This window comes from Grus americana, chromosome 1 (assembly GCF_028858705.1).
Source record: "Grus americana isolate bGruAme1 chromosome 1, bGruAme1.mat, whole genome shotgun sequence".
In the NCBI taxonomy this organism is placed as follows: Eukaryota; Metazoa; Chordata; class Aves; order Gruiformes; family Gruidae; genus Grus; species Grus americana.
The window spans coordinates 52181071-52204302 of NC_072852.1; the positions used below are offsets into that span (position 1 = coordinate 52181071).

The 23232-nt window shown below is 39.8% G+C and overlaps 1 protein-coding gene and 1 non-coding gene across 2 annotated transcripts; one reads left to right on the plus strand and one right to left on the minus strand.

Annotated features, from left to right (window-relative positions):
• Nucleotides 1-1267: 1267 nt before the first annotated feature.
• On the minus strand, nucleotides 1268-17316 carry LTA4H (leukotriene A4 hydrolase). Its single transcript, XM_054842838.1, has 19 exons — nucleotides 17097-17316; nucleotides 15845-15975; nucleotides 13649-13769; nucleotides 13083-13151; nucleotides 12296-12400; nucleotides 9925-9977; nucleotides 9265-9337; nucleotides 8815-8955; nucleotides 8566-8589; nucleotides 7506-7576; nucleotides 7281-7392; nucleotides 6180-6324; nucleotides 5995-6098; nucleotides 5552-5622; nucleotides 4935-4989; nucleotides 3979-4074; nucleotides 3391-3473; nucleotides 2102-2206; nucleotides 1268-1792 (listed from the first exon to the last, which is right to left on the minus strand). Exons 1-19 carry the CDS (start codon nucleotides 17250-17252, stop codon nucleotides 1672-1674), a joined length of 1836 nt encoding a protein of 611 aa, XP_054698813.1. The 5' UTR covers nucleotides 17253-17316; the 3' UTR covers nucleotides 1268-1671.
• A 230-nt stretch (nucleotides 17317-17546) lies between these two features.
• TRNAD-GUC (transfer RNA aspartic acid (anticodon GUC)) lies at nucleotides 17547-17618 on the plus strand. Its single transcript has one exon. It is a non-coding gene; the product is annotated as a tRNA-Asp (tRNA).
• The last annotated feature ends 5614 nt before the right edge of the window (nucleotides 17619-23232 follow it).

Below are 23232 nucleotides of genomic sequence, written 5' to 3' on the forward strand. Positions count from 1 at the left end.
TCCAGTAGAAGTTATCACTCATTCAGAGTAGCAGCAAGAAAAGAACGAACGGCTCATTAGGTCCTTAACACAAGAAAGCCCACAAGTTCTTTACACACAAAGAAACTACACTGGTTTAGTTCCAAAAGCAGCCAGTATTTTATTGTGTTTATTAAAAACTGAGTGGCACGATATTCATAGAAAGAATTTAAACTGATTTTGATCCTCGGTCACCTGGGAGTTAATTTTTCTATCACTTTTATTTAGTAGGTTAAAGTTGAATGGAAGAAGTTGGGATGCCTTGAATTAATCAATCCAACAGGGTATGTTCACGCCTTACTTTACATTAGAGCTGCTAGTGTGAAAAGGGGAATCTCCTGGTAAAGTACCCAACTTGGTCCATCTGAAAGCTTATACTGACCAAAACTCAGATCAGAAAGAAATTGATTGACAGACTGTCGACTCCCACTCTATGTGCTGTTATTAAATCCAAGCCTTTTGCCATGACCTATATTGGTATCTTCCTCCTCTAAAAAGGACACTTCTTTTTTCTCCCTTTATTACTCCTCCACATGGGGTTACCTCTGTGTCAACAGCTTTAATTTATGCTAACTGACCATTTCCACGACAAGCAGCTCTTCTCAAAGTCACTTCAAAAAACCACCTGCAGATGGCAGCATTCACAACAGTTTCACCTAAACCATCCACTCCCAGTGAAGTGCCGCAGCACTTACAGGAAACGCAGCCGGCCCTCCGATTGCTTTTTTTACCTTATTTCAAAGTTGTTATACTAGTGTAAGGGATAGTGCCCACAACTGGTTAAAAAATGGAAATATTAAAAAAAATTCAAAGGGGGGAAAGAAAGACTTGGGCTTTAGTCCCCCCTGCCATAATTAGAAGTTTAGAAAATAGATAGTGGGTTGAAATAATTTAAATAAAGCTTAGCAAGATATTAAATCTGAAGTTCGGTAAAAATCCCAGGTGTGCTAAAAAAAAAAACCAAACCCCAAAAAACCCCAAAACCAAAACCCCCCAGAAAACAATGAAGTATTAGAGCACAGCGTAGGATCCAATAGGAATAACTGAAACCCTCATATTGTGATAAATGTGAAGAATTGACCAACACAATACAGCCATGACAAATAGGGCTAGATGGACATTCTGCTCCAACACTAGAATGCTGTGATCCTCTCAGACCCCTAAGAAAAATTTCTCCCACAACAAAGAAGATTACATAAACCAAAACTATTATTTCAAAGGTTTTCGTACAGATCACTACACAGACAAGTAGACAATGAAAAGATTTTTTTTTTATTCTTCAGGTACTTTAAGTTTCAACTATGTTGCTATGAAAAAGCTGTGCACAAAGAGCCACACCATCCACCAGTTAATTTTCCATGTTTTTAAATTCCATGACTGACAAATGACATCTCAGATCAGCTTTTTCATGTGTTCTAAAAATTGCTGGTAATAAAACCATTCTCCCAATTCCAGAGATTTAGCAAATTTGCTGTTTTACTTGGAGGTGCAAAATAGAAAGTACTGAACTTGATTTGGAAAGTTCATTTGAAGCTAAATTAGTACCAAAGCAGCAGAGTGTTCTATGGCATAGTCAAGCATGCGTATCAGCAGTTTGTGGAATCAGTCTCTTCTTTCAGCAACAAGAAAATTTCAAAGAAATGAGTAAATTTGTCACTGATCCTGGTTCAAGTCTTTACCCACAAGCATGGAAGTGACTGGGTGCATAGAGGCTCTATGCTCCAGAAATGTCTTGACAGCCAGATCTCGGTACTTGTCAAAACTATAAAGGTCTCTGTAAAAGAAAAAGGTGTGTGGGGGGAAAGCACAATCATTACAAAATCTATGAGAATAGTACAATGGGGATTTTCTCAAGGTTTTACTTTTCCCTTGAAAGCCTCACATTAAGGTGCCCACTGGGATGGGATTAAAAAAGTCAACAAGTGGAAAGTGACTCTGATAAGCGTGTTCACACTATACAGAAAATTCTGTATTCTATCACTTCGAAGCATAACAAAGACAGGTATAGTGTTGAGCATTATACATTCCACTATACTAAAAACGCCAATAGCATGAGCTCCTACAATACGGAGATTACTTTTACCTGAACAAGGGTCGAGTAAACTTCATCCTGCCCTGATCAGTTGCCATTTTTAGAGCCAGAGGAATAACTTCTTCCCACTTGGACTTGAGGCAGAGGCGCAGCCATCTGGAAACAAGACAACAACAACAGAAGAAAATGTACAACTCTATTTTAATTTGCAGTGGTTAGCTAGCTTACAATTCTATTCCCATAAACAGTCTGAGCAGTGCTATGTCATCATGGGAATGAGATTCTAGCTAAGTTCAACATAAAATATTTAGTGTCTGAGTAGCACATTCCAGAAGTGGACTTTTCTATAAAATAAGATTTTTTTTTCAAAGTTTCTCCAAAACGGTCTGATTATTTTCTGCCACTATGTATTTCTTCTATATTACAGTAGTGTCCAGTTGCATCACTCTAATTAGAATTAGAGCTGAATTATATTGCACTTGTCACATTTGACCAAGTGATTAAAAAAACAACCCAACAATAAAAACCCCAAACAAAATGGCACCAGCAACTGGCATGTGCTTGTTTTATTTTAAAACTATGAAATTATTGATCTTGTCACAAGAAGTTGAAATTACACTGTATGTTAGTTAAGGCCGAATAACCATCACTATTGCAAATGTATCCAAGTATGTAACAGTAGCAAAATATGCAATACTTCAAGATATTTGTAAAGATTACTTAGTCCTCAACAATACCTTTTTTAACAAGTGGACATGTGTAAACACAACATGTAAATACAAAATAGAAGAAATTAGGTTGGCATAAGAATCAAGCCATTTAGCTAGAAGCATTTCCTACCTGTTTAGGAACTTCCTTTGATATTCACTTTTTTTCATGAGCCAAAAGCTTCGTGATAGTGAGCATTAAAATGTGACAAAAACATCTTCAAGTTGTGTTGAAAAAACCACTGGCATATCAGCAGAACTGATTAGGCAAGTCCAGAAGACCTGTTCTTTACTAAATTTTTTGAAAGATTTCTCAGCCATGTTTTGAGCCACAGAGAGGCTTGCTATTGTATTATCCAATACCACCTCCAAAATAAAAGTTAAAAGGTTCCTTCGCTAGCATGACAGATGAAAATAAAGCACAACTAATCGACTGCTCACTTCCAGTTCTTCTACTAGACTATATTTACCCAATTCTTAAGTAACAGCATGCTTTTACATGCATTTATCAAAACCCCACCCAAACCCCTGCACCAGTTACATACACCAGTATGTCTCAGACCACTTAGGAAGCAGGACAGTTTGTTTTCTGAAAGCATTTAAGATTAGAAAAATGCCCATACTAGAACAAACCTGAATCTTATTTCAGAATTGTTTATAGCGTTGAAGTCGTAGACTTGCTGCATTCGTTGGACATGTGACACTGGAAGAGGAGCCTGAAAAAGGACACTGCAGAGTCAGAGTAAGCCAGAGGCATGCTTCAAGCCACATACTTCAAAAATAAAACAGGTTCCTTCAGAAAGATTGATGCTACAAAGGAATTAAAAGCTTACTATGACAAATATTTGTATTTGTTTCTTTCACCTTCTCAGAGTATTAGGGAAGTGGCAAGGAATAAATGTTAGCAAGCTCCCACATGAAGTATTTTCATTCCATTTTATTTATAGCTTATTTGGTATAACATCAAATACAGACAAACTCAAGCACCTTATAGTTTTGTTTTTACCTTTCAATCCAAAATACTCTGTATGTTGCTCATTAGCTGAAGAGCCAGACATAATCAGGGAGGCATAGCTGAAGGTTTTAGTAGCTATGTATGGTGAGAGCGGGTTATTTTAGCAAAACTTAAAAGAAAATGGACAACTTAATTCCAAAGCACACTTAGGATTCTGTGTCTGCTTTTGTGATACCAGCATCAAGTTACCCCAGGTGTGCATTTACCTCCAGAAGCAAGAGTGCCAGGAACTCAATCAACTGATGAGATGACATTTCCTTCAGGTCTGCTGAGCTGAATGAGCCCAAATCACTCTCTTTTGCCTAAAAGAGAATGGTTACTTAAGTTTTTAATAGGCATTCCAAAGTACAATCGGGTGTAAGTTTTTGTTTGGACATCCACATTTACTATTGAGCCATTGCATGTAAAAAAATACTGATTTGTTTTTGTGCAGGACGTTACAAGAAGGGGAAGGGAGAGACTTAAGCTACTGTCTCATGTTTGGTATTCTTCACTTCAATTTTCACTTGTTTTCTCTCCACTGATCTTTTAATCTCTACTGTCGTCTCCTTAAAGTTAAGTGAAAAATCAAATAGTTTTTCTATAGAAAGTAACATTGAGAAGGAGCAAGTTAAAGATAACATACAAGTACAGTGAAAAGCCACAGAGCTAACTAAAGAAAGGTATGCTGAATTCTCTATCAGTTGTATGAATTTAATGGTTTAAATTATGAGAAAATTGTATGGTATTAGTTACTTATTACGATTTATGTATTTCAGTTTTTCATGAGAAACGCATACTAGCTCCAGTATAGTGTAGGGGAATTATTGCTAATACAAGATAATCAGTAATGTGGAGATACCTTGGCATTGGTTTTTAAAATCAGGCCATAATATCAGGGTTTCAAAAAGAATATTCTCAGTTTGGTCACTGCATACACGTAACAAAAAGCTGGCTGCGTGCCTTGTTAAAATGTGTACAGTACTTCACATACAGAAATCATAGCAAATCCACAGACTCTATGATGAAAGGCTAGTCTATAAAATGCAAAATCCCTGGCAGCCATACTATCACCATAAATACATTCTTTCTCAGCAAATGATAGATTTCAGAAGAGAATGGCTCACTTTGTGAGAACTAGCTTTTCAAGATACAGACACCTCAGCGCTCTTTAACCACTTACTTTGATCCATCTTTGGCTCAAGGCAACACAAGCATTTGCTAGTGTCATATCATACCTGTCAAATATTAAAAACAAAGGATCACACTTTGGAAACACAAAAAGCTCCTGTAATATTTTTACGAGAAAGCTTAGAAATTATTTTCAAGTGGCTCCACATTTGTTTGTTGTAGACTCCAACTCAATATTGCAACACAGTTTAGAAAAGATGTATTATCATGAGAAGTATTTCAGTTTTAGTTAGAAGCACTTTGTGCATAGGTGATGCTATCCCTTGATCCCCTATGTGCCTATAATGCTCAATACTTCTGAGCATATATATGCTTGTACATATATTATAGCTTATAGCTGAAAAGAGCAAACTGTCAGAAAAAAGAAACTTTCCGGGCAGCTTTCAAAGCAAAATGAATTTCCACCAGAATAAAAACTTGAAAATATTAACAGCGACATTTTTGCCTCCTATATACACACATATCAATTTCTATGTAGTACTAGGACATTTTCTAATAAAACGTTTGTGGGAAGACTTTCACCCTGTTTACAAACTGCTTTATGACTGTTTGGAAAATCATGTGCAATCTGGAGAAGGAAAAGATGAACTATAAAAGAACGCAGCTTACGTAGGCTTCACTGGTGGCATTCCTGGAGCATAAAACCATGAGTTCCAATCAACTTTATCAAGAACATCTACCTACAAAGCAATATAAATTCTTACTCAATTTTAAATGTTATTTTTAGAGAAATGTATACCCTATGAAAAATAGTTTCGATCTTTTGTTTTGTTTTTTTTTAACATCTCTCCAATTACCCTGGAGAATCCTATACAGATTACTTCAAAATAAAATATTCCCTTCTAGGAGAAAACAACAAAACAACATCAACAAAAAACCGCATCATAATGCAAACCCATCTCTGTAAGATGCCAGACTACGTCATATTAAGATCTTGAGATAAAGAGGAGAAAGATGAAGAACTGGTCCTTTAAAGAAGGTAATTCCTGAGCTATGCTGTAGTTTCACATAATGAAAAGGTTTCAAGCAATTAGTTTTAAATAGTACCCAACCTTATCCTTGAAGTAGGAGTACAAGAACTTCTTCCAGTCCTCTGTTACTATGCTCTTATAAGCAAACTGCTGAATGTAAGCCTTCAAGAAGCCAATGAAGACATCTAACAGTTAAAAAACAAACTGTTTCAGTGTTTGAAGTTAAAAGGGGACACAATAATGTATAAAGTCTGACTAACACTTACCTGGTCCTCCGAGAAGTTGTTCAAGGTAAAAAAGCAAAGCAAAGCCTTTCTCATACGGAACAGATGAATAGGCATCATCAGGATCTACTTCGCTCAGATTAGGGACGAGGTTAGTTACAGGATTTTTATCTCCAAGAGTATTTATCTGTGACAAAAACACAAGAAAATATATTCATCTAGGAAAACCAGCACTCTTCAAATCACTACTAATCCTATTTATAAAGGTATAATCCATCCAAAACTAAGATGGACTCATTTCAAAGCATTCTTTCTCATTTTTCTTCCTGAAGTTCCAAATCTGCACAAAACAGTTTACTAAACCTTTTTTCTCATTTTGTTTTATCAGTGTCTGATCACATATCAAAGAAAGATGTTAGCATCAATCACCCTGTGCTCCAGCTGTCTCAAAGCAGCTAATTACTACCATGTCTGTCATAATCACGAGCACCTAATACACTCTCTGTATTTAAATAGTTTAATAAAGGGATAAACTACTTGATTTAAATGGGTGGTATAAAGAATAAAATACAACAAGGAAATATTCACAGTAGACCAGGTAAACTGCATCACCAAACTGAATGAGAAGGCTGGAAATATCACAGGCTCAAAATCTGAAAACTAAAGTTTAACTATGCTACCTAAACGCAAAACTAAACAATCCTTCCAGACAGTAACAGATTAGGAATATGCTAATTACAATGCAGTACACAGGAAAAAAAAAAAGAAATCAGCTACTTGCACAAGGCATTGGAAATTCTGATGGTCATGCTTGCAGATAATTTTGACAAGCTTTCAGCTGCTTACCAGTATACTAACAGGTAACTTAGCAATTTAGCCATACCCAAAACAACCAAGAGTCTGTAAAGACGTTCATCCTTACAGAACACTTAGTTCAAAAAGCTTTACCTAATCTGAGTATATTCAACTATTACCGTGGGGAGAGATCACATACCTTGGAATCAAAGGTGTTCATCCTCTAATAAGAAAGTGCTAGGAAAGCTGACTAGATAAGTCTTATTTGTGGGAAACACGTGAAATCAGCTTTACTTTATTTAGGTATATGCTTAAACATAAAGTTATCATAACTTTAAAAATATTTACCGTATTCTGCAGTTCCCTCCAACCTCCTAGAGCTTTAAAGTGCCTGAACTGCTCACCAAACAACCGACCACCAATCCTGCGTTCCAGGTATACAGTGTGTCCCTCATTCAGCCTGGAAATGCATTGATAAAGTCAGCACTGGTAGGATGGCAAAATTAATTTAGTTGGTCTCTTTACAAATTAATTTTAATATATGATTTGCATGGCACTGAACATCACACCTACCAAAAATGCTCCCATGTTTTGTTTGTTACCAAGTTTCCTGTCCAGCTGTGAGAGATTTCATGAGCAATAACCTAAAACACAGAAAACAAGGACAGATCTACCATTTAGACTCTGGAAAATGAACATCAAATCCCAACAGAAAGGAAAAAATCCTAATGGGATCTCATTTGCTGCACTACATTCCCAAAGCCAGTCAGCATTCACAACTCTCTAAACTTATCCAAATAAATGTTATTTAGAGGACTAACACCATCCTACCAAACCTTCTCCAGAAATAATTTTGAATATCCAGCCTGCAAGTCATAGAGCCACTCCTCTGGTAGCATGGTGCAGGTACCTGTTTATGAAATCACATCTCAGAATATTAGATTCATGCCAAGTGACAGACTAAGCAACTTCTGCAGTGCTGGGATGTTCTCAAATATCAAACTGGAAGAAAACAGTCACCCCTAGAAGGATAACGATGCATGATACATTAAAAAGTATCCATGTCAAATATTTCAGTATTCTTGGGATAAGACCATCATATTCTTTTTTTTTTTAGCAGTATATCAATCTAGTAGAAAGACATACGAGATAAAACAGCACCCAGAGTACTCAACTTTCCAGAAGAAAACCCAGAATTTACTCAAATCGTACTCATTATTTTCACTTTAAAAGAAAACTGTACACAATGTGAGTTCTAGTGCATAGACAGACACACAGAGGAAGACGTTGCCTCCAAATTATTTCAATGACATCAATTCAGTTGTGGTATTTAAACATATCTATACACAGGTCAGGAAAAGAGCTACTGAACAGCTAACGTCAGTCAGCCCCCTATACATACAGGCACCCACATTATTTTCATCTGTTCATTATACAGAATAGATATGTCTCCAGTTTTCTACAGTTTACTTAGAACTAAAACTCACTTTGTAAGACTTCTTGAGTTACTGCCTTAACTTTCAATTCCCTCAATGAAAAAGAGACCAAGTTTTCAGGTATCTTTTAAAAAGGAAGTTAAGATACAACTTCAAGTTGTGTTCTACTTGAAGATATGAACCTATTTTGCACTTACATTTGACAGAGATCGATCACCTGCCTGAAAAAAAAAAAAAAAGACAAAAAAAGACAGTTGTCAGTTCAAGTAAACCTCAAAACATACCACTTAATGCAGTTTCATGTATGATCCCTAACTCCAAAGGGGGCAGGAACAATTACAGTTCTTTCTAGGGGGAAGATTAATCCAATTTGTGGATTAATATCCATGACTTGATGGATAAGCAAGCCCTAAGGAAAAGCTAACTTTTATTGGTGTTATACTTACCAATAGTGTTGGAGTCACAAAAGTCAGACAAGGATTCTCCATTCCACCGTAAGGAAAAGAAGGTGGCAACACTAACAAATCATACTGTCCCCATACATAGGGTCCTGCTAAATCTTCTGCTGTTTTCAGCATAGCTTCAGCCTGAAACAAGAATTCACATTAGTTTCTACAAACTACAAAACTACAAACACCGAACAAGCAATAAGCAATGGATTCCATACTTCATTCTCTTTCATCTTGGCACGTCTCACATGCAAAATGAGTACAAGACTGTATCAATACTTATTTTCAGCAGCAGTTTTGTGTTGCAATAGAACAGCAGCATTTTTGGGGGTGGGAGGTAGAGAAAGGAGAGCTACAGATGAACAAAGCACTGAACTACAGCCTGTTCCTTTACCAATACTATGTGAAACAGTTAGTTTACAAAACATTTTTCTGTTAACTACCCACCTCCGCAAATTCATAGGCTGATTTATCCACTAGCTCCTTTTCAGCCCACACCAGCGTCCTTGGGCCAATCTTTCTGTTGAAAGTAAAAATGCCACTAAGAACTGGAAACTAATACAGAGAGCGCATGTTTAACTGTGCTTGTGAGTAACCATGTTCCTGAAGAGCCTTTGTCTCTTTTTCCTCTCCACTGCTAAAGTAAAGCTTTAGAAAACAAAACAAACCACACACATCCACTGTTCAGGACAAATAAATAGGAAACACATTATAGATTTTAAAATATTGTAAAGGCCTAACATAAAAGCATTATTATGGGCTAGATTAACACATGAACAATGAGGCTGAAGCTCTAATTTCCTGCATTTTGTACATGACGAGGCTTATCTGTTACCTGAGGAAAAAGATATTATTCCCTGAGCTAGAAAAAGCCTTTAGTGGTTCCAATCAATTCCAAACTCTTCATGGTATTTCTTTAACTTACAGCAAAAGTACATTCTACAGAAAAAAATGATGCAAGAGTGAATCAATATACATGCAGTGTGATACAGGTTCACTGAACCTCTCAGACCTTTTAAATCTAGAAACAAGACGAAGAAACAAAAAAGATAACTCTGAAGATTTATTATAATTATTAATACTTATACTTTGTGCAGATTCACTCACCTGCTTTCTAAAGCTCCAACCACTAAAGCAATCAAGTAGCAAGGTATGGGAACCTAATGGAGAACATGAGAAAAAAAGAAATCTTATTTGTAATGTGAGCTATCAACACTACTGATCCAAAGAAAAACAAAGGTATGTAAATAAAGAAGCGTGCACATTTCCTCCATAGTTTCCTGCCTTATGTTATAATAAAGGCATTGTTTTTTCTCCCCAAATGATATTATTCCTTTATCTGCAAGAAATACTTGTTTTACAGATGTTTCATGCAAAGGGCACAAAATTATAAATATCATCTCTGTTTGAAAAAAAAATCTGCATATCTAAGAGCATACAAAAATGCCACTGCTTTGGTTACTGTTGAAAAGAAAGTCAGTTTTCCATATTCATTCCAGTTCCGTTAAATTTTACGGATGAGGAAGCTAAGAGAGACTGCTCAGATAAAGGGCAGTTATATCACACAGAAAGACACAGAAGAGCTTTAATGAATTTAAGTAAACAAGAATATTTATGGATACAAGAGATTCAGCAAAATAAAAAAATAATTTTTTTATTTCAATGTTTGGAATGAAAATAAGTTCTAAATATTTGTTATTTTAATGAAAAAAATCCAAAGCTACAGTATCTGTATAGAGAAATGCTTTCTCCCAGTGCTCTCGAAACAAAAGGGAATAGTACAGCCATCATTGTAAAAGTGCCATTTTATCTGACTAAGCAATGTGAAATAAGTAACACTTTAAATCATAATTACTTGGAGACAACATTTCAGAAAATTTTATTCCACCATTATCCCCACGCCATTTCAATATCATTTATTAAAATACCCTTATCATCGTATGTATTTTAATTTTACATATTAACCCACAGAATACATTCTTGAAAAGATTTAAGTCCATTGACTTGTGTTATAGACAAATTATTAAAAGACTGTCAATATATCCCTACATTTTGATGCCCAATTTACTAATCTGAAATTTTGAAATTACTTCAAATCTCAGTGGCTGCTGGGTTATAAATTCATTTTTACAGAGCCTGCTCTCCACTACACTTCTTACCAGCCTGGCCATGCAGGAGCAAAAAAAAATCTCAGCACACACACATATCCAAGAGTTTGATGCATTTGCCTTTTTCGTCTAAGGAAACACATGCCTTTTCTAACAAATCGGTCTCGTGGTTTTGTACGTTAGGTGATGCGTATGTCTTTTTTAATGCATTGCGTTTAATGCAATTGTCTTGTTTGTTTAATTAAACACATGCCTTTTCTAACAAATTAATATAATGGTTTTCTATATTAGAAAGTGTAGTGTAATTTCAATTAGACTACATATTATTCCTTGTACAGGTCCACCAAGCTCTTCAACAGTGTATTTCTAGGTAACGTGCAGCTCACACAACATACCACATAGAAGCCTGACGCACTAGACCAGACCAAATGTTTTTGGCTTCACAGAGAAGGCAGAGCACTGCACACTGAAGAGGTCACAGATAAGGGAACAATTTTCTCTCTCTCTCTCCTCTCGCCTCTCTCAGGTTTCACATAGCAGCCAAACCAATCCAACAGCTGCTGCAGTTTGGAGTAGGTTCCCCCTCTCCTCCAGTCACACAATTCCATCCCTCCTTGCAGTCATTCACTCCCTCAACAGCCCAGATCATCTTACTAAAACAATTTCTTTTTTAAACCTATGTTAATTTTATCTGTTTGTTCAGCAAAATGAACTAGACTAACCAAGAGATCCCATAAACATCAGAATTGTAACCCAAAAAGCTGTGAAAACAAAAATGCCAGAAGAGTGAATTGAGACTGCCACTTTAGAAGCAGTGAAATCATTAAACTAGCTGCACCACTTAATAAAACTTCATCCTGAGAACGGTAATCTTTAATTAGCTGGAGATACTTTCCATATAAGCCAAAGTTTTCACCTTTAAAAAATTCTCTGATGTCAGAATTTGCCTGACTTCAAGTTAAAAATTGGTTCCAATGGTCAGCTTCACTGCTAAGACCTTGGTAAGCTTAAAATTTGCAGGGTCTGTTTTCCAAAATTCACTCCCATGTTATTCAAGCCCATGTATTATTTCCCAAGAATCAGTGCAGGCAGAGGGTTTTCACAGTACTGGCTTTGAGTACACTAAACATTTTCAAAACTTGAATTTGGCTTTTCTGGGAATGCCAAAATGACCAGTAAACATCACCAGCACCTACTGGTTGACTTTTCAGGGTTGGAGATTCATAATATTTCATATTTCTGCAGTGGCAAAGATTCATCGTAAGTCACATGGTTTACTGATGACATCAAAACCATATCTGAAGTGACTGTGAACTGCATGAGTTAGGAATAAGATCTTAGGCATCTGTTTACTAGCCCAGAGCACTTACCTTCTGACTGAAACGGTATATCTTCCGACTGCAGTCCTCTGGGTCAGGCATCTCTCCATCGCGATGAGCACTCATAAGAGCTACCAACTCTTTAGGAACAGATACCTGAAAGGTTACCCAACTATGAGGAATTCAGTTGGCACACAGGATTATACAATATACTAAAAGCAGCAATAGCAAAAAGAGTAGCCCAGATTTGTTCTGTTGTTGAGTCCTCTCTGTCAAGTAGAATATAAGGTGTATAGAAAGTTTTGTTTTAAAGGCTAGCAATATTTAATTAACCAGACAGATTACCTCTGACAGAAATTGAAAGTTTCACTTTCTTCAGACTACTGAATTGTAATGTCACATTGCACATCTTGCTTTTTGCTTCCTCAAAACAGTTGGACTCTTTATGCCAGGAATGCAAAGATCCCCTAACTATGTACCAGAAGATATTACTTAAGGCATATATGAGAGTCATTTCAAGGATTTTTACTTTACAGCACTCTGTTGTCTTACTGTCAGCTTTTCCTGATTCAAGAACATATCTCTTTCCTACTACAGCACTTTTTTCTCCTTTTTTTCTTTTGGAAACAAAGATACATGTGAATAAAAAAGAGATTACATATATATAAATAAAATAGTAAAGCTACAGGGAAGATAAGCATGTTTTGGCTCTTACATTAAGCTAAAAGTCAATATTCTCTGTTTTTATTTTAGCCCACATGCTGGCAGCTACAAAAAAAAAAATCACCCATTGTAGTAGTTGTCTTTAGCTAGACACACATGACTTAGGTTCATCTACCTCTGCGTAGTAGGTTAGTTTCACAGCAGGTGTGTCTTGGCACGGAAAGATGGCTCTGCAGTGGGTGGCCTAGAAAGGGGAAGAAAAAAAAAAAAGCTAAACCATAACAATCTTTCTAATGCAGAGGACTAGAAATAAATCAAATATACTACATCAGAAATCTATGCAGCTCCTCCAGAGAATTCATTATCTACAAACCAATACTTCCTATCACTTATAGCTTATAGTAGTTTTCACAGTTAAGGGTTTTCTGAGAGAAATAATGGTAGGTAAGACAGATCAATAACCACATATATTGATTGCAAATGACTGCATGTTCTTCAACAAGAATACTGTAGAGGGTAAAGCAGTTCTGGAATTATTAAACTGCAAACATATAATACAATCCCAGCAATGTCCTGACTTATTAAGTGTTTTCATTTAGGACCTTTGACACACACAATTAGAAATTATGGGCTACTGTACTTTCCCCTACTAGCCTTCCTCTCCAACTCTTTGGAAATCAGGGGGAATTACAGTGGTATGTAAAGAAAAAGGTTAAAAAAAAAAAAAGTAATCCACTCAACCTGACACTGGCTGAAGAGAAATGGGTGTTTCTTTCCAGAAGTTTGCTCTGGACTAAACCATTGGAGAGCTGAAGACTTTGGAGAGCTTTCAAAAGAGATTTCGACAATGGCTTCTTGTCCCCTGTGTAATAAAGAACATATCAGACTGTTTTGACACAACTCCTGATCACTGCTGAAATTCCTCTACAACGATTTCTGGGAAATAAGTCTGCAGCACTGTCTCAAAAGCTTTAACAATAAGAACTAGTAGCATATTAAAAAACAACTTTTCTCTTTCAATTATGATAGTAAAAATTAGCTGGTTTATTTCAATTTTAATGTCCCAAGACACACTTCTATTATTGTTTTTACTAACCAGAAACTTTTCCTCTCCTCAAGTAGAACATGGACTTTTTCTTTAAACCATTTGGACCAACTACATACGTATAATTTTGTCACAACTATCCACCATTGTACACTTAAGTATAAAAAACCCACTGCAATAAGCAAACAAAAAAGTGTATAAAGCCTATATAAGTACATACATGCCTCAATAACATAGGATTTGTGTATTCTGTAAATTAAAAGTTTAGATTTTACAGCTGATGTTATGTTCTGTAAGTATGATCCTTAAGCAGAAAAAAAAAAACCCAACTGAAAATAGTAACTACTGGAACATCCTATTAACAGCAGCATTAACAAGAAAAATAAAAGCATTCAAATGTTATTCAGGGTTTCAGAACTGGTGAAAAGTAAAAACTAACAGTTCTGTACAAGACAGGTACCAGCTTGTTAACAACAGAACACACACAAACCTGACACATTCATACTCTTATTTTTAAAAAACGTATCATAACCATCACTGACACCAAAAGCACACAAAAAGTACTTGCTTCTGTTATTGGAAAGTTTCAGGTTATATGTGCAACTCTCTGCAATTAACAATCCAACCATAAATCAGAACAAACTTCAGCTAGACACTAGATACGCTGACGAGGTATATGTATATCTGGTTTATAACCAGTATTCCAAAGTACGTATTTGACAAGAAAAGAGAAAATAATTTGTATTAGCATAAAGCACATTGCTTACTGAACAGACAGGCTTTCTGTTGTAACTCCGACCCCTTCCTATCACTGTTTTATTGATATTTACATGGGGGACTATATCTCACACAAGATTATAAATTCTTATGATCACAACTCATTAACTTCCTCTTTGTACCATTTTTTCTTACAAGGAAATCTAGCAATAAAAAAAAAAAAAGCTGAAAGTCAAACAAAGAAACAGGCCTATATTTCTGCTGTGGCCAGTTTGTTCAAGTAATTAATCCGATCAGCTTCATATCAGATTATAAGCGTTTCCCCAGAAGGGAAGCTATTGCATGGCATTCCTTTCTCTTCCACATTATGTGTGTTTCTAAATTGCACTAATTCAGAGAAAAACAACAAAAAATAATTAGAAACCAGACCTGAGTTTGCAGAGGTAGCAACCAGTTTTGGAAACAAACCAGTAAGAAGCAACTTTGTATACAATTTTGTTCAAACAAGGAAACCTCCTTATACAATCACCGCTTTCAGGTTTGGCATACGAGATACCATACAAAGCAAATTGCCAAAAAATGTATTCTAATTTCACAACAGCTTTTTAATTCATGCAACTTGAGAGGTAGATTATAGTTAGTTCATTCTCCATCACACTGTCAAAACTAAAGTTCCAGTTTTTAAGGACTTGGGCTTAGCATAGTCAATATAATAAAACTTTTTATTATTTGAAAAGATGTTTCTATCTAATCATAGTGGTAACCTGCAGTTCTACAGAAATGCAGGATCAGCCCTTGCATAAAAGAAAGGCAAACAGGGTCTGTAAGTCCATATGCACCATACTGTAGCAATTGTGAACATGACAAAATTCAGCTAGTTGAAGCAGAAAGAATATTGCTGATGAGAAGCACTGGAAAAACTGTGTGCATTACACATCATTTCGCTACTTTACAAAGTAATTTTGTACATGATATAAGACCTGGGGACCGGTACAAAGACTCCCAAAGTTTTGGCTATCTAAATATTAAATTCATCTACAAGATCATACCAAATAAATGGAACACTCTAATTTATAGGTCTCTTTGCAAGCTTTACACAAAGACCCTACAGGCAGACAAGCAGCTTATACAGTGCATTTTGGAAGCCACCTAAAGGAACAGGCAAAAGTGTGTACCTTCTTAGTTCAAAAGGAAGTGTGATTTCCAGGGGAGTTCCCTTGAAATTGTGCTTTTCTCCAAAAACAAATTCTGCATCCTGTCCATTTACAGTCACTTTAAATACCTGTAGGTCTTTTGTATCCAAGACCTGTGATGAAGCAAACATTACATACTTGTTAAATAGTGTAATAATTAACAGACCACTCGTCAAATCTTAAGCACAAGTCTGTCTGAAGGAAAAAGTATTTACTAAGTAAAACCAGAAAATCTGAGTAACTATGTTGAGTATTGGGAACCAGAATTTAAGAGAGCAGCACTGAACTTACAAAACTGGAGGGGGGAAAAGAAAATCAACTTCTGACTACGAAAGCGTGACCAGGAGTTTACTAAGTAAACTACAAGGGTAAATGACTTCACAGTGCTGCTATGAAATGAAGAGAATGATAGAAAAACCCCTGCCAAAGCTTCCATCCTTGAACTAGCCACTATGAATCCAGACTTTCATGCAACAGGAGATGAATGAAATAATACAGAACTCCCACACGTAGCATGAGTGAAGTTTTACTCTTCATTATTAAGAGGATAAATTTTTTTTTCCTAAAAAATAAGCGCCAATCACAAAAGGATTTTATGGAGCCAGCATGAAAAAAAGCCCACAAACCCCAAACTTTACTTCGCATATAAAGCAAAGCTGAACAGGTTTGCACGTTTACTTGCGTTGCTAACCGATAAAGCAGCTGGCATAACAAACCACACACGTGAGAAAGCCACAAGCGTAGTTTTCCAATGCTTTATTGCCATCTTTTCGGCAACAGGCTCTTCGCCATTTTAAGGGGGAATACATATTCCTACCCTTCTTCCCTTGCACGACGCGCCGGCTCTAGGCGCGACAAGCGGGTGCCCAGGGCCGCCCAAGGGCGGCAAGGCGCTGGTAACCCACGGGTGAGGAGCACACTCGGGTCGCAGGCGAGTCCGACCAGCGCGGAGGCTCCAGCCGAGCAGGCGGCAGGGGTGGAGGAGCCTTAGGGCGAGGCGGCCGCCGGCGGCGGCTGCGGCTGGAGGGAGGGAAAGAAGGAGCTGGTCGATGGCCGAGGGGAAGGACGGGGGAGACAGCTGAGGGGAGGCGATGCCGAGGTTGGAGACGGGGCACCCCCGAGCACAGCCGCCGGCACCTCACCGCTCCCCCTCGGCCGAGGGTCCGCGATCGCCCCTCACAAGCTACGGGCAGCACGGGGGTCGCGCCTCCACCTCCCGCCCGCCCGCCGTTACCAGGCAACGCAGCGCCTCGCTCTCGGCGCGCGTGGTGAAGGCCGCCGTGCCCCGCAGCGCCTGCGCGCCGAAGTCCGCGCGGCAGCGCAAGTAGAGGTGCCGCGTGAGGCAGCAGGAGGGCGAAGCGAAGGAACACGGATCCACCGCCGCCGCCATCGCTCGCACGTTGTCTGTCCTGTGCCGCGCGGCCGCGGGCAACGCCGCGGCCGCTCCGCCCACCGCGGGGGGGGTCCCGCGCGCCGGCCCCTGGGAGGTGTAGTTCCGCCCTCGGCGGGAAGGGCCAAGGCAGCGCGCGGAGGACTACAACTCCCGTGGTGCATTGCGGGAGAAGGCGGGGCGGAGCCCGCCGGGAAGCATGATTGGCCGTGAGGGACAGGGGGCAGGGCAGCGGCGGGCTGTGACTGTGCAGAAACTATCTGGTGGCTTCTGGAAAACCTACGTTTGTACAGTTCCTCGTTAGTATAGTGGTAAGTATCCCCGCCTGTCACGCGGGAGACCGGGGTTCGATTCCCCGACGGGGAGGTACATATCTTTTTTGTTCTTCACTTTTCCCACTCTCCAATGCGGCCTTTACCCCAGAGGCAAAAAGCAATTCTTTGCGAAATCAAAGCTGTTGCCAGACAGTCGTTGGAGGAGTACCGCGATTTTAACACCCGAGGCACAGAAGAAAAACACAGCCGGGGCCTGCTTCAGGGTAGGCCCCTGGGGGCCAGCGGGACGGCTGCAGGGTTTTACAAGCTGAGATGCTTAACCAAAGGAATGTGCGTGGAAAGAATTTTCACATTTAAATGGCTCAAACAGGTGAATGGGGGGGTTAATTAAGCCTTCCAAAAACATTCACCTTTTTTCTTAAACCGAGATAGCAAAAAACACCCCAGCCTCACTAAAACCTGTGAGGTGGAAACCATGGGAGGAAGGACAGGTCAAGCAGACAGGAGGAAGAGGGAAGGTGGAAGGCTGAAGGCTATCTCCTGGCCTGCAGTGATGCAGCCCCTTGTTTTAATCCTCAAAGCCAGAACTCACAGACTGGGAAGCCCCAGGGCTTCCAGCCAGCGAGCCAGTGCATCTGGAGCACTAGCTAAGAGTACGTTGCACAGCAACTGCGAGACTCCAGCATCTCTGCTTGCATCTGCTTTGTGTCTTTACTTTACTCTTTTAGGCACCAGGGATACTAAAGGAGATCTCCTCCTTTCTGTGGGAGGTCAGCAGATGCAGAGCAGTAAATGTGATCACCCAAATTTCTCTTCTTCCAAGTCATGCGAGAGCACTGCAGCCACTCACACATAAAAGGGGGAAGGAATTAGGACCCAAGATGAGGCCAAGGCACTCGCACAAGGGGTGCGAGCTGCATGTGCCAGGCTCTCAGCATTGGAGGCCTGGAGGGCCCTGCTCTGGGCCTGGCTTAGTGCACTCGGGCAGTTTCGATAAGATTAATTTGACACCCTGACCTAGGCATTGAAAGCAAATTATTCTGTACCATGAGTGACCTCACATCAGCCACACAAACACAGCAGCAAGCACTCAAGTGAGGACATACACAAGAAAAATTAGCTTTGTGTAGTAAGAGCTAAGCTCCAACTTGACAGCGAAGTTTGGCAACAAAGGGCGATTACTCTTGACAAAAAGTTGCTAGATGCCACAGACATGTAATGCCAAATGCAGAATCTAACCTTTTTCACCCTTAGAAATCAGTTCCTGAAACAGCATGTCTCCAGCCCATGTGCATGCAGCCATGGGAGCAGCACACCAGAGCTGTGGGGAGCTGCAGGCACAGGAAGGATGCAAGGCTCAAGGTACAGTGAACCTTGCCCAAGAGGTGCTTTCCATGGACTCACCAACTGGTGGCAAAGCCCACTGCCCCAGCTGTCCCATCTGGATGTGACCCTGAGATGGGAATTGTGAGAAACACGTGAAGAAGAGGGGCTGTGACATGGAGCGTCATCCACAGTGACACCCTGGAGCTTTGTATAGACCAGCTAGACTAGGGCCATGTGCAAGCAAGCCCAGATAAACCCAGGCAGAAGAAGGGAGTTTCAGTAGGTCTGTTGCTGCATGTGTGATAGAAAGAAGAAAAATAACCCCAACGTTTTTCCTTTTGCAATTTCTGAATTTCCTCCCGTGCCCACTTCCCTTTCTCAAAATCCGCATATATATGTCATCAGAAACACAAGGAAACTGATTTTGTTTAGTAGGCAATTTATTTCAAAACAGAGAATGGACCATAAAATAAGATGTAAGATCCACTTAGTAGTTAATATGTGTGGACATCCAGTCAGGCAATTTCAGCTGTCATAATACAATAACGAATTAGAAAAGCAATTAATTCAAACCAGAAATATGCTAACAGTGCTTTGCAGGCATAAAAAAGAGTCTTGCAAGCAACTCCATACCTGCTTAGTTGGGGTTCCTGTTTTCAGATTAAGCTTTCGCAGTGCACAAGCAAACTACCCAAGAGGCAAAGTTTTGCTATAGATGTGTAACTTCTGGAGTCCTGGTAAGTCATTCTCATTTGTGCATGGGCAAAGGTAAAAGGAAGAGGAACAAGGAGCTTGGGACATTGAGCAGGGTTTTGCAAGGTCAGCCTTTCTCCCCCTGTGTGGTACTTTGTCCTTCCTTAAGTCTCCCCCAGGTCAACTCAACCTCTTTCCCCTCTCCAAATCTTTCCCACGCACCCCTATGGTGCTGTTGCACTCCACCTGGCAGCGTGGAGCCAGCACCACTGGAAAGCCAGTGGCAATGCCAGCAAGCCCAGCCGCAGCTGCCTGCGCTGCCTTGGACCACTGTGAGAATTCCGGTGTGGTCCAGGCTGGCTTTCCCGTGGGCAAAGTCCACAGGAGGCACAAAGCAGGAAGCCTCCTGCAGTGTTTGCAGCAGGAAAATTTGTATAAGTGCTGGCACTGATGAAATCTAGAGGACCAAACATTGGAATATTGCTAGGAGAAATCTTACCCTGATTCTTTTCTTCAAATGCCTATTGAATTATCAACGTACAGCTTTCAGCTGCATCTCTTTCGATGTTTCTAGTTATCCCACTTGGTGTGCCATCACATGTGTGTTTTATTTTCCTCACCTTATCAAAAGCTCAGGGAGAGATGGTATCAGCCTTACGGTTGGCAGAGAAGGCTGTGGCCAAACCAGCAGGACAAGAGTGGGATGGAAAGTAAACTACTGCTTGCAGTCTTGCTGATCACATAGTGTGGTAGCAGAGTAGCGCCAAGGGGAGGTCTGGGCTGGAGGTTCAGCCTCAACATATGTCCTGGTTTTGGCTGGGATAGAGTTAATTTTCTTCCTAGCAGCTGGTACAGTGCTGTGTTTTGGATTTAGGGCGAGAATAATGTTGATAACACACTGATGATTTGATTGTTGCTCAGTAGCGCTCACACTAAGTCAAGGACTTTTTCAGCTTCTCATACTGCCCTGCCAGCAAGGAGGCTGGGGGTGCCCAAGAAGCTTGGAGGGGACACAGCCAGGACAGCTGACCCAAACTGGCCAAAGGGATATTCCATACCATATGACATCACGCTGAACAACAAAACTGGCAGGAGTTGTCCAGGGAGGGGAATGGCAGCTGCAGCTCGGGGATTGGCTGGGCATCGGTAGTCTGTGAGCAACTGTGCTGTGCACCACTTGTTTTGTATATTCTATGATGATGATGATGATGATGATGTCATCATCATCATCTTTTTCTGTCCTATTAAACCGTCTTTATCTCAACCCATGAGTTTTACCTTTTTTTTTTTTTCCCCAAATTGTCCCCTCTATCCCACTGGGGGGGATAGAGCGAACAGCTGTGTGGTGCTTAGCTGCCTGCTGGGTTAAACCACAACAGCGTGTTAACAGCATCTTGTTAAAGCATCTTGGTTAAGCATGTTCAAGCCCTGGGTACTGTGTAACTCTGTGTATCTGTCCTCTGTGTTGTTTCCATATGTATATTTAACTAAGTGTGTTTTATGTATGCTTAACTCTGCCAAACCTTTAAATTAACGTTTGTCAAGAAGATTTTTGGAAGGCAAAAGATTGCAAACGTTGGAAACTGCTTTATGTCATTAGTAATGATGAAACACAAACTTATGAGCACTGAAAATCTTGGAAGTTTTATGTTGTTGGTTACTGTAAGGGCAAGGAAAAGAAGAGAGGGCCCCCTTCTTAAACTTAATAAATATAGCAATAAATTCATGTTTTAAGCCTAGTAAAAATAAGTTCTCAGCAATTGTTCTAGGCAGTCCCAATGGGGAAACTTAAACAGAACCAGCTACTGAAAAATATGCTAATTGTGTTCTCTCTTAGAAGGAAACTAATCAATAAATAGGAAGATCAGGTAGGATCTTGCAGGTCAGTACATCCAACGTAAGTTCAATGAACTGACAATTTAGGAGGATACAAGCCCTCTACTCCACCTTGATTCTTCTACAGAGGCTCCTGGTGCTAAACCTTTTGGCTGGTAAGAGGAGAGGAGAATGTGGTAGCCCCTCAGAAGGCGCTGAAACAATTTGCACCACCAGCAGCTGCTATAGGCTTCTGATCCGTACACATGGTGAACCAGCTGGTCGTATAAATGAAAAAAGCATCCTGGAAGAATTTAATCTTCATTCAAGAAGTTTTAGCCTGTCATCGTTCGTATTCACTAACTGTTGGCACCAAGGACCCCAACAAGCTCTGCAGTCTTCTCCCTGCACTGAGGAGTCTGGCTGCCCCCAACCAGCTCTGTGATGGTGCCAGCCCTGGATCAGCTCCTGGGAAAAGAGCTGCGTGAGAGTGACAGCAGAGCCGTGGCTGTCCCCAGCCACCGCCACTGTCCCTGTCCTGCTCGCCTCGTGCGGGTGCTGTGGGGCTGTGCGGGCAGCCGAGGAGCAGCCTGCTCCTGCAGCTCCCTGGCACACCAGTCATCACGGATCAGGATGCAAATCTGTGACCACAGCGTGCCACCAAGGAGCTGGAGATTGAGTCCTTTCATTGAAAATTTCCAGTGCCTTTACACAGGTCTGGGCCATCAGGAGCTGTGCCTTGCTGCAGCCCCACTTGGGTCAGTGGAGCAACGTTAATCTGAGCCAGATGGGACACCGACCCACCCGCCAATAAAAAAATACCCAGGCCACCATCAGGCATTCCATCCCAATGCATACTGTGGTTTTATGACTCCTCCAGACTGGCCTGGCATCTTTCCATGTTAGCTTATAATAAGGGTAAATTAGATGTCCGCTTTTTCTCCAGTAGCTGTTAACATATTGAGCACTTAATACTTGAACATAACGATCTACAAGGAACTGTTCAGCTTTGTACATGAATGACCAGTAATGGATCCCGTTTCCTAGAACAGATAAGATGGAAAATATTTGAAAGCAATATATTATTAATAGTTTATCCTGCATTTATTTTTGAGCAGCTCTAGAGCATCTATTCTATTTCTGTTGTTTCTGAGAAAGACAGTTTCTTAGTCCTGTCTTCCCTGCAAAAGCCAACAACCATTTCATACAGCTTCATTTCTACATGTCAGATGGTCTGTTAAACATAACTACCATCATCCTTCTTTTCATTTGGAGGGAATCTGTTTTGTAATTTTTTCAGTTCCTCCTTTCTTCTGATGTTTAAAATACTTTTGCACAAGCAGTCTTCTTTTTTTTTGTAACTTCCATGTTGCTAGACATGCACACAGCTTACACCACCAGAATAATTAGCCTCAGCTTTTAGGTGCTGCATTCAAAGTATCATGGAGATCTGATGTTCAGAGTCATACTATGTCAAAATTAAAGCATCCATAAATCACAATACACATTTGAAAATGGCATACGCTTTGGCATACACTATTAAGTAACAAACTTTAAAATTTCCATTTGAACTGCCTGTATTTGCAGTTATGACACGATTCGTTTTTACCACTTCAGGGTGTGCAGTGTGTTTTCTTCTCCAGAGGATTTATTTAACTCTGTGCAGAGATCTGGCAACCTCAGGATGTCATCATGACAGGCTCAGGTAAGGACAATTCCTGCCTCAAAACCAAAAATCCAGATGATGCACAGTTAACTCTTCTGTTAGTTTGATGCTAAATGTCTATTACACCACTTCGCCTGCTCAGCATTTTGGTTTTTACTTAGATATTTTCTTTGTTAAAGCTTTTGAAATCTCCTGGATGGCAACA